The sequence below is a fragment of the Oratosquilla oratoria genome, chromosome 4, assembly GCF_046742065.1.
Source record: "Oratosquilla oratoria isolate Oo_2021 chromosome 4, ASM4674206v1, whole genome shotgun sequence".
Taxonomy (NCBI): Eukaryota; Metazoa; Arthropoda; class Malacostraca; order Stomatopoda; family Squillidae; genus Oratosquilla; species Oratosquilla oratoria.
In genome coordinates, this window is record NC_134780.1 from 76,549,869 (window position 1) to 76,564,868 (window position 15,000).

A 15,000-nucleotide genomic window follows, 5' to 3' on the forward strand; every position below is an offset into this window, starting at 1 on the left:
AAAAAAAAGAAAAAACAAAACAAAACAAAACTGCCTGGGAATGTCTAAACTCTTTTATAACAGTACGCCCTTCCTCTCCCTCCCCCCCCCCATTTTTTAATTCCATACGGGTTTCTTTCCTTCATTTAAATTTCGAGATTAAAATCCACAATGATGAAGTTTAACAATTTACTAATAAGCATATTAGTTCTACACAAGTAATAGTATTGTAATATCTAATCCTAGTATGAAGTAGAGGTTTCCATACCAAGTTTGTTTGACTTTAGGGTCTATCAGGTGTTTTTTTTTCGTCTCCCTTGTCCACATGAGGACTAAGGCACACCCGACTTGTATTCTTGTTCCTGTCTTCTCTAGGTATTGTCCTACATTCACGTTACAACTGACAGTGGAAGTATTTTGTGGATAAATACAAATGAACAAAAATGATCAAAGCTAATATCAAGATAATTATACAAATGCCAACGACACAGAGAACCCACAGTCGGAGTGAAAGAAAATCTTGGGAGAACGCTAACTTCTATATTTCGACTGCCAACTGCAGCTCTCTTCAGGGAATTACGTACTTTCCTGAAGAGGGCTCCAGTTGGCAGCCGAAATATAGAAGTTAGCGTTCTCTTAATTTTTTCTTTTTGTGGGTTCTGTGTGACTCACAAATGTGCTAATACATTTCTCTTGAGTGAAAATTCCAACGAGTTTGTGTGGGAAATAGACTAAAATGAATCCCCATTGATCTGGGGAGGAGCCGTGTTGTTACACTTTACCGAAATCTCTAAGAGAAAGAGATAAGCTAACCTGTCGGGTCACGTGATGTGTAGAATAATAGACCTTTTATTTGTTATTACCAAAAAGTCTATTAAAAGAAAATAAAGTGTGACGTTTCGTTTGTTAAAGCTTTATCAAGTGCGACTCTAATAAATCTCTAATAAGTAAAACGTACTAACAAAGAATCCGTCCCCACATTGTGTTTCTCTTGAATGATAGGCATGCAATAGATGAAGTAGAGAACAGTAATAGCGTTACCATTATACCAAAGATAAGCAGCATTTCTAAATTTGGGGTTAATATTGGACCGATGAGATAATCATGGAGGCAGGTGTTTATGGGTCTAGAAAAGGTGTATGATAGGGTTCAGAGATAATGTGGGAAGTGTTGCTCATGTATGGGATGGGAAGCTTCAAAGAAGTACAGTTTTTTAACCTTGATCTAATAGATTAAGTTATACTGGTGTACGGTAAAATTAGGATTATGACAGGTATGTTTGATGTCATCAAATGTGTTCAGTGTATACATTAATGACGCGATAGTTGTGCAAACTAAAGAATGTCAGGGACAGGATAGGGACTGATAAGAGATAGGGTCCTATATGGGAGTTAAGTCAGCTGTTGTTTGTGGATGATACCGCGAGTGATTGATTCGGGAAAGAAGATGCAGCGGTGAAAGATGGTATTAGAAAGTGTGTTTAAAGACAAAAAATACGAATGAATGTAGATAAGATAATGAGCTGTATAAGAGAAAGAGATGGAAAATGTTGGATGTATTGTAAGAATCAGGGTTGGGTTCAAGTATAGGAAAGGGTTGGGTACAAGTACCTTTACCTTTACTTGTACTTGGACTCAAGTACAGTTTTTCATGTACATTTACAAGTGTTTGTACTTGGATACAGATTTCGTGTACTTCGACCCAAAGTACTTGAAAAATACCAAGTATATTAAAGTACCGACAAGCATATTGCATCTAATCAAAATTTATATACTGTAGATTCTAGCAAACTTTGTGACGATACTATTTGGTAAATGCACTAGTCTGTTATTTTAAGTACTTGGACTTGAGTAGATAGCAAAATTGTTGTACTGCTAATTTTTCTTGAAAATGTCCAGATACTTGAACTTAGTGTCGCCTGTACTTAGACCCAACCCTAGTAAGAAAGTATTGGGAATTCTTCGAGGAGGTTGATATTTTTTATTTCCCTTGGATCAGAGGTCACAGAAAAAGTGAATATAAGCGTGAGTCATGAAGTGAAAGAGGAAAGAAAAGTAACATGTGTTGAAGTGTAGGTCCTTGAAAATGAATGTGGTTGTGTCAATGCATTGGTACCGATTATTTTATCTTGTATTGTGCAGACATCTAGTCTGAAGTCCGGTGAAAAGAAACAGACGTTTGGATTTGCAGAAAATGCTTGAGAAATATGAAGAATGTGACGTATGACAGGACGAGTGATTAAGAAATTAAATAATTGGTGCACCAAGAAAGTTGACGAGGTGTGAACAGTGTTAAGGTGGTTTAATCATACGAAAAAATTGTCTCAAGCTTTACTGATATGAAACCCCCAGCACCATAGTGGATGGCAACAGTCTACAGGTCGTACCATAGATCTCTCTGGGATAACAATTAGACTGATGCTTGTGCTGCATTAGTGTAGGACCTTCTTTGACGCCGGTTTGCAGTAGTACACATAATTCTCACAGACTGAGCTCTAGCTATCCAGGAGTCTGAAAATTCAAGGGCTAACCGCCCCCCTCCCTCCCACACACAACCAGTACACGATTTGGAACAAGCTAAACAGACAAAAATCTATTAGACTCCATTGAGGACCTTGTACACTGCCTGTGACGTACCAAGAGAGTAAACTCAGCAGACGGCTGTTTACCATTGGTAGAATTAACATGTCAATCCGTTGCCCCTGGTCTGTCTTGTAGGAGACTCCCAGCCTCTGGTCGGGACCATAAATTACTTCGAGAAGAGATGTTGATTTATTGTCCCGAGATATACACACGACCATACCATATCTGGAGTGGAAATTTTCTACCAGGTGTGATCCGTTGCCTCAGTAACTGCAGTATAATGGTCAACTGACACTGAAAACTAGTCAGCAACAACAACAACGAGGATGGCGAGAAAAGCGACAACAATGACATCAACAAGAATAGATTGCAGCTGACGAAAGGTTTATCTTTCCCGTTGGAACAAAGATGCTGAGTGTCTCTTTGTGTGTGAGGATACCAAGCGTATGAACGATATGATACACCATAGATAAGAGTACGACAGATGTAGGTCTTCAGTTATTTTTTAGAAGCGACTGTAGAAACGTTCCCACACTTGCGGAATTTGTAGAATACAGGATAAAAACATAATAAAATAGTTCGCCTATGGAAACTATTCTGACATAGTAATAGTCATCTTTTGGATATCTGCTTTCGGAATTCACATATATTTTTCTAATTAAGGATGGAGTTAAAAAAAGAGTTATCCACGAATATTGTCAATCAAGGTGTCTAAGAAGGTGAAACCTTAAATTCGGAATCAAATTTTCAGTTGATCCTTTGGCAGTTTTATCCAATTTAGTTTCACACCCGACTGATTGCATCAGTTAATCTATTTGGAATCTGTTTTGATTTGTAATGGCTTTCTATACGTTTCCATGGACTGTCTTAGTAATTTAAACTTTATAATCAAACATATCAACATTTCTAAGTTTCAATTATAATCAAATACAAGTTCACATGAATGAAAGATCAGGTTTTTAGTACAGTACATTTCACTTTTAACAGCTCCATGAATTTCAGTTTTTATATAACATTTCTTTTTATTTCAGGTTCAGAAAACGAGGAAATGAAAATGGAAAGTTTCCAACAAGGGAGAAAAAAGAAAAGGCAATACTGTTCGGTACACACGACCACACAAGAGTGTCTGCAGACATTAGCGAAAACATCATTCTCGGTGACTGATTCACTGACTTTCTTCTGCAGAAGACAAAAACTAACAACTCTTTGCCTCGTCTTCTGCTGACAAGAACGGCGAGTCCGTCATCTAATAAATGTTCTTGCTTGTGTCTACAGATATTCAACAATACTCGCGTGGTAGGTAGGGGCTTTGGAGTTTGACTAGACGATCGGCAAGATTAACAATTTTATTATATCGCAAAGCTATGTACACTAAGGGGATACTGCAGCAATGGCAGCGTGTTGCCACAACCTTTCCCTTCCACATTTAGTAACTCTCTAAAGTACTCCGCCCATCTTCCTGTTATTGCCTTCTCTTCCAATATCATCTCGCAATCTGCACATTTTACCTTTTCTTCTCTATTTGATTCGCTTCCTCTTCCTCTTAATTCCTTTCTAAAATATTTTTATTATTTTTTAAAAAATTCTGTCATACTCTTACCTCATTTCACATCTGCTCTCCTCTTTGCCTCCTTTATCTTATGTTTTACTTCTCTTTTCTTTGCGATTTGATTTTGATTGGTTTGGTTTTACGTCACAAACTCCCCCCTATCGGGAGGCTAGGAAGGTGCCCCTTACAGTGAATTTTGTAGCATTGAATTTAATGAACCATGCCCTTAGTTCAACTCGCCCCGAGCAGGATTTGAATAGTCATCTCTACCTCCGCCGCAAGTAACGACGCCCTAACCTATTTGTAAATGCTCATTTCTTCCTTTCTACAACTTTCTTTGCTTCATCATCCAACCACTCGCTACCCTTCCTTCTATTTCCTACCGTCCTCCTTTTTCTATACACCATCTTTGCACACCTTATGACTCCCTCCTTGAAATATCCCCATTCCCCTTCCATTCCTAGTTCTACTCTATCCTTCACTCCCTGCCATTCTTCTCTCGGCTTCTTTTCATACTCCTTTTCTTCCTCATTTAAGCAGTTTACTATAAGCACCTCCCTACCTTCTGTCCTTTTCCTCTTTCTCCATCTATCCCCTACTCTCAATTTACCATCCACCAAAAAATTATCTGATTCCCTCACTCTCTCCCCTTAGAACATGTACATCTAAAAATCTTTCTACTCTTCACCTGGCTACACTATATAGTCCATTAAAACCTTACCATCTTCCATCCACCACCCTCTCCCATGTGTACTTATTCTTGACTTTCTTCCTAAACACTGTATTTGCTATAATAAACTCTTCCTAGACACATTACCATCTCTCCACTACGATTTTTCCATGAACTTCACACTTCCAAACCACTCCGTCTGTTGGTTCATCTTCTACCCTAGTATTGAGATCTTCCAATACCATTGCATTGTCGTTTCTTCCTAAACCCTCTATATGCTAATTCAAATTTATCCAAGATGTCTCCCTTTACACTCTTCTCACTACCAGGCCCATGCCCCCCATATGCAATTACAAACATCCACATCTCCCTTTCCAGTTTTACCTTCATCCACATTAACCTTGAAAAAAACTTCCACTCCACCACACTCTTACCTATCTCTTTACTTACTAGTATAGCCACCCCTTCTCTCCCTCGTCCTCTCTTCACTCATGACACCCTTCCAACTACACTCCCAAACTCAAACTCGCCCCTCCCACTCACCTTAGATGGATGTGTTGGCACTGAGTGAAACTTTCTCGCAAACATACTGCCTATCTCTTCCCTTTTACTCTCATCTGTACCATATCCCATACACATTAAAAGACTCAAACCTTAGGGTTCTAGTTGTAAAACTCCTCCAAGACCCTCTTATGCCTTTGCTTTTTTAAGGAATGTCCTCTTTGGGGCTACAGGGAGTAGGATGTCTAGTCCTATCCCCGCCCCGTATTTGTCCACGTTTACGACTCTTGCGGGAAAATTCGGTGACAGTATTCCTTCTCCCCTACCACAGGGTTCGGCGAAAAAGAGAATGAATAGTCAAAGTGGTACAGGGCAGTATCGAGAGTGTGGGGACAACATAAATGAAGGATAGTCGCAGTATAATAAAGTAGCATAACTTTTCTATGAATAGATATTTCCTCTATCACAGACAAAATGATGTGTAGTTCTGGTACGTAGGGGCGCCCAATATAGATCCTAAAGTATCAGATACATACTACTGAGCAGCTTTTAATCCCACAATAATGTGTAACCAATATCACAGTCGTGCAGACTAGCAGTGAGAAAGATCACCACGCGTAGGTCATTACTAGTTGTGTAAACAATGGGTGTTCCCCCGGTCACGACAAATGGCTCATGTTGGAGTCTATCAACTATAATAGGAATTATTCAGTTTCATTTAGTGTAGTATGTACTTTAGATGTCTTGTTTCTTCTCGAGGGGCCAAATGTGTGGTCTTGCAGGTCCTGTGAGATGGATGTCGGAACCATCTTCACGCCATCCATCTATATTTCCTTCACCCTCTTTGTACAGTCACGAACAAAACGTTTGACCCACGCTGCAGTTCTCGCAACGTTAATGTGATTTTTAGAGTGAGTGATATATATTTTCTATGTATTTAGATTACAGTTAGATAATTTTCTTGTATATAAAGAATACCAGAATTTTGATTTTTGTATCGTGGAAAAAATTATCCACATTTACTTTCAGCTCTTTCCTCTCCTCCGGCTGAACTACGCAAATAGCTTCTTTAGACCTTCCCCTAACCAAGACACAAACGCAGTATAGTCATCAAACAACAACTGGCTCACCTCTTGTCTCTAATGTTTAGTAAAATTCTCCCACTTTATATTGACAAAGAAGACTAAACCATTTTTTGACATGAATCATCAATGGGGAACATATGTCGTCCCAATTCCCTACGGAAGGGGTGGGCAACCCCTTTTAAACGCGCGTGCTAAAATCTGCCTATCTTTGGTGTTAAGTCTCTCACGTTCCAGAAATTGCTGGGAACGTACTTACTAATTTTGGGGAGAATCTTGTCAGATTTCTAAAATTCTCACTGGATCGACAAAAGCAAAGAATACCTTAATTTGTAAGTAAAGGGTCGTTTTTGCAGTTCTAGCATCTCATACAGTCCCATAAACCAGACTCGAATTTAACACCAGCAAAAGAGCAGACAATAATTCGTAATTTCACATAATTTTAGTAAATACTTACGTTTATGGTGAGCAGCAGGTTTCAACTTAATTTGGTCACTGAAAACGAGAACCCCTTTTGTGTTGTCGTTTGCACTTTAATTCAGATTTAAGTTTGAGAACTCGTGTAGTTGAACATTGATTTCATTGATCATGCACACAGACAGGCGAAACTCAATCTGTTGAATTGAAACAACTCGGCGAAGTTGACGATTTCTTTCATTATTTTCATAGGTAAGCCCGGGTCTCTCCGAGCGAAATTCCATGCAGCCACCCTTCCTATACCAAAGAACTCCAGATTTGATCAAATTGCCCCAGCCATGAATTAGCAATGAAACGAAAGGGACGCAGACAAGTTGGTTTATCTACATTTGTAAAGAGGGTGAGCGTTGTCGAAGATTTTCTACGTATTACAATAACATACGACTTTATTTCCTTCACATTCGTGAAAAAGTAAACAAAATATAGTTCATTATACTTTATTGGAAGATGTAAGTGCTTTTCAACGGAAAGGTGAGGTGAATACAACGTTAACATGAAACCAGTGCTTTCGAAGAAACAACAACAACGGCAACGGCGTCCGACGATCTTGGAACATCATCGGCCTCCAGCTACACTTCGGGCGTGCACCATCCGGGGGACCAGATGCCGCCAAAGTTGGAGGGGTCTCCGGCTGGATCGTCTTCGGGTTCGTCCCTAGTAGCCACGTCCTGGCCGTAGAATTCCAGTTCGGCCTGCATGTACTCGGCCAACTCCGGCAGAATCTCCATCAGGTTTTGAGACTCGTACGGATCACCTGATGGCAAACATCAAGACAAATTGGTACGACTTGGCAGAACCAGCCTCTAAACTAAACCTATGTTTACCATATTACTATATGAAAAACGAACCTTGGGTAATATCATTCATCACGAACTTAATTCGTTGTTTGGGATATGTACACACCCGTACAGGCATCCATGCAAATGCAAACACACAGAAACGCGTACACACACAAACCCACACGGGAACGCACGCACGCACATCTACACGTGTGTGTGGGCGTGCGTGCTTGAGCGGCTTTGTGTGTGGGTATAGTTGGCTGTGTAGTGGTTGAACACGTTTACTCACTATCAATGTTGAACAGCCATGGTCCTGTATTTTTATCTGTGGTGGTCGGAGAACCAACGATGTACTTGTAGTGCCCTTTCCTGTCGAAGGACAGTTTAGAAAAAGAAACTTAGGTACCGGTATCAGTCCCTTCTACCCCTTGTCACCATATTGTAGTTAATGCTAAAAACTCGCTCTAGCTGACTGCCACGGTCAAAATCACCCACCTCAACACTAATGCTAGGGTTACCGGTAATCATTAGCAGTTACTGTTATAGTAATCCTCGCAAGCTGTACTGAGATAGTAACGTTGAATAAGAAACTAGTAAAATGCGGCGTACATGTAGCAATCAAAATTCAACCTACAGCTATGATTCCATATTCACAAAAAACGTACCTAAGTGCTCCTTTAACGCTTCTGGTTTTTGTTAAGTCCAGGTTATAGACCATCGTATCTCGAGGCGCCTCAGCTTCCCCTGCTTCCTGAAGAAGCCACTTCCAGTGGGAGAAGCCGTCGTTCGCGAAGGTCACACTCTCCCCTTGGCTCGAGGCCGCTTCGAGGAGGGTGTTGTACCAGTCTGTCACGTGGAAGATGTTATTGTAGATGTACGCGGAGCCCAAGAGAGGAGAGTGGATAAAGGCGGGCGAACGGACGCCGCCCTCCCAGACACTGCCCTTGTTACCTCGAAGGGGCAGGTTGCTGCCTGTACAAAAAGAGGGTACAGCGGAGTTAGTTTCACCGAAGAAATGTCGATTATAAAGAAAGAGCATGCCGACAGGAGACATTTTGGTCTATATAATTGGGTCGAATGCGGAAAAATTGAAAAATAAGTAACAACGATTAAAAGATGTTTAGAATTGATAAATCAGAATATAATAAGGCAGGCATTATAGTATTATCTAAAAACTAAACTTCGAACTGTACTACAATGCACTGCCTTTGCAGGAAGTTTATTCCATTCATTTACACTGTTGGTTGTTTCTACCCACTTCCAAATCAAATCAAGTTCTTGACAATTTGAGATCATTTTCTGTCAGATCCGTATTCAGTGCAAACATTTCATGACTTGATGTCAAATCCCTTTAGCTCTTAAGACTTGTATCAAATCACCCCTGAGTCCACACTTTAGGAAAAAGATCCATATCTATTTTCATACTATCTATTTCTGATTTAAAATACGTTTTGTGGCTCGCCGTTATACTTCCTCCAGTCATACGGATACAGCGTATTCCACATGTGGGCGAACTAACAATTAAGAGCTTGTTAACGAGACTTAAAAGATCGCACAATAAGTCTAAAATCTCGTTTACTTTCAGAGGCGGAAATACACTGAGAAAATTTCAAAACGCTGAGACCTTTTCACTATCCACTTTCGTTGACAAATTTCCAAATAACTTGCAATCTTTTCAATTTGTTTAGGATAAATTTCATTAGCCACTTTTCAGACCATTGCTTTAGTCCAGGGGTTCTCATTAGGGGTGAAATTCACCCCCAGGGGGGAATTTTGGGTTTTCTGGGGGTGATTTGTGACCACATTCAGTTTACGCGGTGAGGAAAGCAATTATAGGTTTTGGCCTATCTGGCCTGTCACCTGGGCTGGAATTATACTGATATGGTATAAATATATACTGTACTAAAATGGGCCAAGTAAGGCTGAGAACCCTTGCTTTAGTCGGTCTTTTTAAATATTTAATCGGTTTAAGTGATCATTTGCCATTCAGAACACTTATAGCAGCAGATTTGGATACTCGTTTCAGTCCGTGGTCTTTATCAAATACTATGAATAGACCGGAACCCTGAGGAACAAGCTCGTAACATTTTTCCATCTAGAACAACTGTTTTCGATCGTTTAACCAATTACCAGTCCAACTTAATAGGATACCACTCATTCCGTGTGAAGCTAATTTAGCAACTAGTCTTACGTGGGGGATGACATATATTTAACATTTTGTCATAATTTGAAATGGCTGTGTTGAATAGAATAGGTTAATCACGCAAGAACGATTGTCTGAATTCATGCTGGCTATCACTTGTTAAAGTTTCTTTGTAAATGGTGTTATGTTTCCATATTTTTTTCCTACGATTAAGCTTAATGGCCTGTAGTTTAGATCTTTTTGCCACCCTTTTGAAATACGGGGGTACTGTTAGCTAACTTTCATTCTCTTGGAACATCTCCGAGTACGACAGATAGAAATAAATAAAACGGAACAATATTTTTTTCAATTTCCTTCAAGATTCTTGGATGCCATCCGTCAGGCCTTGGTGTTTTATTAACTTGAATATATATATTTTTTGTACACCTTTTATTTATTTATTTTTGTTTATTCGCAGTTGTGAGCTTCCCATAGACTTATCACGAGTTTCGTTAAAGATACTGAGCTAGAATATGTTTAAAACATCACATTCCTTCATTCGAATATTCGGTTTAACATTGCTAACTTCCACTGTCAGGAGGATAGTGCGGTGCTCTTTACAGAGAACTTTGTAGCGTGGAATTGAATGAACTATGCCCTTGGTCCAACTCGTTGGCGGCAGGGTTCAAACTGCCGTTACCTCGACCTCTGCCACAAGTAGCGACGCTCCAACCTACTCGGCCAGCGAGAAGTGTTTAGAAAAATTCAGCTAATGTGAAGGAGCAAGAATTTGCTGCCTGAGACTCAAATCCTCAATAAAGTGAGTGAATCCTGAATTTTCTTTTTCCATACCTGTTACCGATTTGTGAATCTGAAATTTGTAACTTTTGAAAAAAAAAAAAGTGGAATGAAATTGAGACTAATGTAAACATTTTTCAAGTGAATCCTGAAACTTTTGTTAACGTACATGTGCCATGTAAAGAAAAGAAAAAATAAACCCGAGACAGACTCCAGGCGGGACCACAACCAGCTTAAAGAAATATTGCAATGTTGTACCGGCCATCTTAATGTGGCTTCTACGTTAAATAATTAACAAGTTGAGTAATCTGGACTATACTGGCAGTGTAGGTCCTCCTCCCCCCGTCCTACCTAAACATAAGAACATAAGAAATAAAGGAGACTGCAAAAGACCATAAGGCCTACACTTGGCAGCTCCGTATCCATCACCACCTGTCATCCCCATCCATAAAGTTGTCTAATCGTTTTTTAAAACAACTGATAGTTTCAGCGCTTACTACATGGTTACTAAGTTTATTCCATTCATCGACCATCCTATTAGTAAACCAATTCTTGCCTATTTCCTTCTTAAATCTAAATTTGTCCAGTTTATACCCATTACTGCGAGTCCTGCCCTATTGTTTTATTATGGTGACCTTGTTTGCATCACCCTTGTTATAGCCTTTGATCCACTTGAACACTTCTATTAGATCACCCCGCAAGTAAATCCAAATCCAAACAACACAGATCATTTCTTCAATACATCACCTTTATTCCCAGAAGGTGCTCCGTTATCTCCCGAGAAGACGATGATGGTGTTATTGAAAAGATCTTCATCTTTAAGGGCTTGGACAATCTGACCTACGGCATCATCCATAGCGGTCATCGACCCGAGCAGCACCCGCTTCTTGTAGGCCATGGTACTGGGGTACATGTCAACATACTTTTGAGGGACCTAATGAACGAAATGAAAAGGCGAGGGTTAATAGTCTTGGTACACGAAGGAAGACCCAGAACAGGTACTTGCCCGTGATGGTCCCGCGAGATGGACGGCAGGACGAATCATCTCCCCCCTCCCTTTTTTTTCAAGCTTCAACTCCATCTAGATATGCAACCCTACGGACGGGAAACCCGCAACCCCAGAGCAACCGGCAACAATAACCCTCCCATAGCTCTTGGAAGATGCATTGGATGAGGTTGTTGTACAAGTGAGGGAATATTTTTATGTCACCGCCTTGTAGTAATACGAGGGGAGCAGTTGCCAGATATCCCCTAGTGAATTTGGGGGGGGGGGGGAGGAAGCCGAATAAAAAAAGATAAGAGATCTCCGGCCCGGTCCGGGGACAGAGTGTCAGCCCCACTGGGCTGCATGGAGGCGACGGAGTTGAATTTTTAAGATGTAAGAAGACTATTCTAATCGACGTCAATTTCAGAGTCACGACTTTCTGACATACGAATATATGTAGAACAAAAAGAAATATGAAGAAAGTAACATACACACTCATCAGCATAATCTAGTGTAACAGTCGGGTAGTTTGATCAACCGAACACAGACCGTAGGATACTTTAAACATTCATGATATTCCAAGCCCCTAATCATGCGAGTTTTGAATTAAATACACGCGCGCACTAACACACACACAGTTTGATGGTGTTGTGGTACAGCACGCGACAATTTAACAGAGTCAGTCTCGCCCGTGGCTGAAATTTTCAGCATCACTGTATTGCGACCCGACACTAACTGGTGGACAGTGTGTGTGTGTGTGTGTGTGTGTGTGTGTGTGTGTGTGTGTGTGTGTGTGTGTGTGTGTGTGTGTGTGTGTGTGTGTGTGTGTGTGTGTGTGTGTGTGTGTGTGTGTGTGTGTGTGTGTGAGTGTGTTAGAGAGAGAGAGAGAGAGATTCACGATGGTCTTGGATCACGTGTTGGACTCGTGATCGACAGCTATTTCCCCTCCGGAAGAGAGCTCATATCTCAAACATGACCGATCTATGGGTAATGCTGTGATCTTACACTCACAACCCCCCCGCCCAACTCCCGCCCACGAAAGTTGGAGTAACAACCCGCAGCCCAGCGATACTGAAATTATTTCAGCCCTGGGCGGGATTCGAATCCGGACTGCAGTAGTGGTACCAGGGAACGTACGTGTGTGTGTGTGTGTGTGTGTGTGTGTGTGTGTGTGTGTGTGTGTGTGTGTGTGTGTGTGTGTGTGTGTGTGTGTGTGTGTGTGTGTGTGTGTGTGTGTGTGTGTGCGCGTGTTTTACCTAGTATTTACACAGACAGAACACGAGCTTCACCTCGAGTGGTCCATGGATGTTCTGGAAGAAGGTGGAGAGGAAGAAGGGCTTCCCTTCGGCTCGGGCTTTCTTGATGATCTCCACTGATCGATCTGCAAACAGATTCTGGAACACAAAATAACAATTTAGATTCAGACAACTCACATACGAATCTAGCTATTTTGATAGCCCCAAAGTACGCATAAAATCAATTAAACAAAATAAACGTAGTCTCCACATCAAAGACTATTACAAATTCCAAAGACAAAATACCACATGAAAATAACTGATACAGGTACTCCATGTGGCACGTTGAAACAAGACTTGTGAAATTCAATTTGCATATATAGTCTAAGTGTCGCTTCGGGTTTTCCTACTACTGTAACAACAACCACTACTTACGGTTGAATACTTTCCGAAAGCCGTCATGTCAACCTCATCCTGGTCACGGAAATCGTATCCTGAAAGGTTCAGATTTTCTAATTGATCGTCAGGATCCAAATATAGGGGACAAACGACCCTTGGGTCGAGTTACGCACAGGGTTCTCGTTTGTGTGCATGTGTGCGCGCGCGCGCGCTTACGTGTGTGCGTGCTCGTGTGTGCGTGCGTGCTCGTGCACACTTGAGTGTGTTTGTGCACATCTGTGTGTGTTCGTGCACATCTGTCTGTGTTTGTGCACACCTGTGTGTGGTGTGCTTGTGTGTGGTGTTTCTGTAGTGGTTTTGGGGGGCATCGAGAGGCTATGCCCGAAGACAAACCAAAGTGGGAACCAACAAGTACCTGATCCATTAACCCCCCCACCCCCAAGAAGACACACATCTAGTGACAAAAATAAAGATGAATTATATACAACAAATAAGAAATCGTATTGCATACCGATCAAAGAACGCCTGTACCAATATCTGAATTTTTTTTTTCATCTAGTTTAGACTGAAGATAAGCTATAAGCAAACCTATTTAGAAATAAAATCCTTTTTTTTCGGCTTACCGCTAAATCGCGTGTGATTGTAGTAATCTCCAGACCCAAGGAGCAACCCGTAAAAGGTATCGTACCCACGCCGGGTGGGTGTGTAAGCCCAGTCGCAAAATCCGAGGTGCCACCTGCAAAAAAACGAGACAACAATAGCTGACAAAACCGTCTTCGTCATTTATAGTCGATGTAATCTACAGCACATTTAATATCATCATCGTCTATATCACTACGTCTTCAATATCATCACCGTCTACATCAATAAGTCTTCAATATCATTATCGTCTACATCAGTACGTCTTCAATATCGTTACCGTCTACATAACTACGTTCTCAATATTGTCACCGTCTACATACAAAGTATTACAAAGGACGAGCATGCCGACAGAAGACCTTTTGGTTCATAACTAGGTCGGATGAAAAAAATAATAATGATAAATTAATAAAAATATAATAGATAAAATAAGTAAATAAAAAATAAATAGGTAAAGTTAAATAAACAAACAGGTAAATAGTAAATAATAAACTGACAATAATAGATGATAATCAAAGAAATAATAAGCAGACAATATAAAACGAATAAATAAAAAATATAAAATAAATGGCAAGCATTACAGCATCTTGCTTAGGTGTTTATCTAAACGAATCTTGAAGCTTCGAACTGAACTACATTGCACTGCCTCTGCAGGAAGTTTATTCCATTCATTAACTACACGGTTGGCGAAGTTGCTTCTACCCACTTCCAAATTAAATCTATTTCCGGACAGTTTGAGACCTTTATTTCTTGTCCGATTCTCATTCAGTGTGAAATTTTTGTCACTTTTGATGTCAATTCTCTTTAGAATCTTAAAGACTTGTATCAAGTCACCGGAGTCTACTCTTTTAGGGAAAACAGATTCATACGTTTTAGTTGATTTTCGTGTGGTTTATTTTCTATATTTGGAATCTGTTTTGTGGCTCGTCGTTATACTTTTTCCAATCTGTCAATGTCCTTAACGAGATTCGGTGACCATACGGAAACGACATATTCCAAATGTGGACGAACTAACGATTTATATCATCTTGTTAATGAAAATCGAAAGATGGCGCAACCAGTCCTAGGACCTTATTTGCTTTATCAGAGGCTGAAATACACTGCTTAGATGATTTGAGATCGTAACTAATAATTACAACGAGATCCTTTTCACAATCCACTTTTGTTAACGAATTTCCAAATAGCATGTAATCGTACTTACTG

At 40.4% G+C, this 15,000-nt stretch overlaps 1 protein-coding gene across 1 annotated transcript in view; it reads right to left on the minus strand.

Moving 5' to 3' along the window:
* Positions 1-7,263: 7,263 nt before the first annotated feature.
* The window catches only part of LOC143024921 (arylsulfatase J-like), a 21,324-nt gene continuing 13,587 nt past the window's right edge, over positions 7,264-15,000 (minus strand). Inside the window, exons 5-11 of the mRNA XM_076184387.1 lie at positions 13,782-13,894; positions 13,195-13,253; positions 12,814-12,918; positions 11,287-11,473; positions 8,285-8,591; positions 7,909-7,988; positions 7,264-7,594 (exon numbers count right to left, since the gene is read on the minus strand). Coding sequence (XP_076040502.1) covers positions 7,410-7,594; positions 7,909-7,988; positions 8,285-8,591; positions 11,287-11,473; positions 12,814-12,918; positions 13,195-13,253; positions 13,782-13,894 — 1,036 coding nt within the window. The 3' untranslated portion in view covers positions 7,264-7,409. The remainder of the gene's footprint in view (positions 7,595-7,908; positions 7,989-8,284; positions 8,592-11,286; positions 11,474-12,813; positions 12,919-13,194; positions 13,254-13,781; positions 13,895-15,000) is intronic.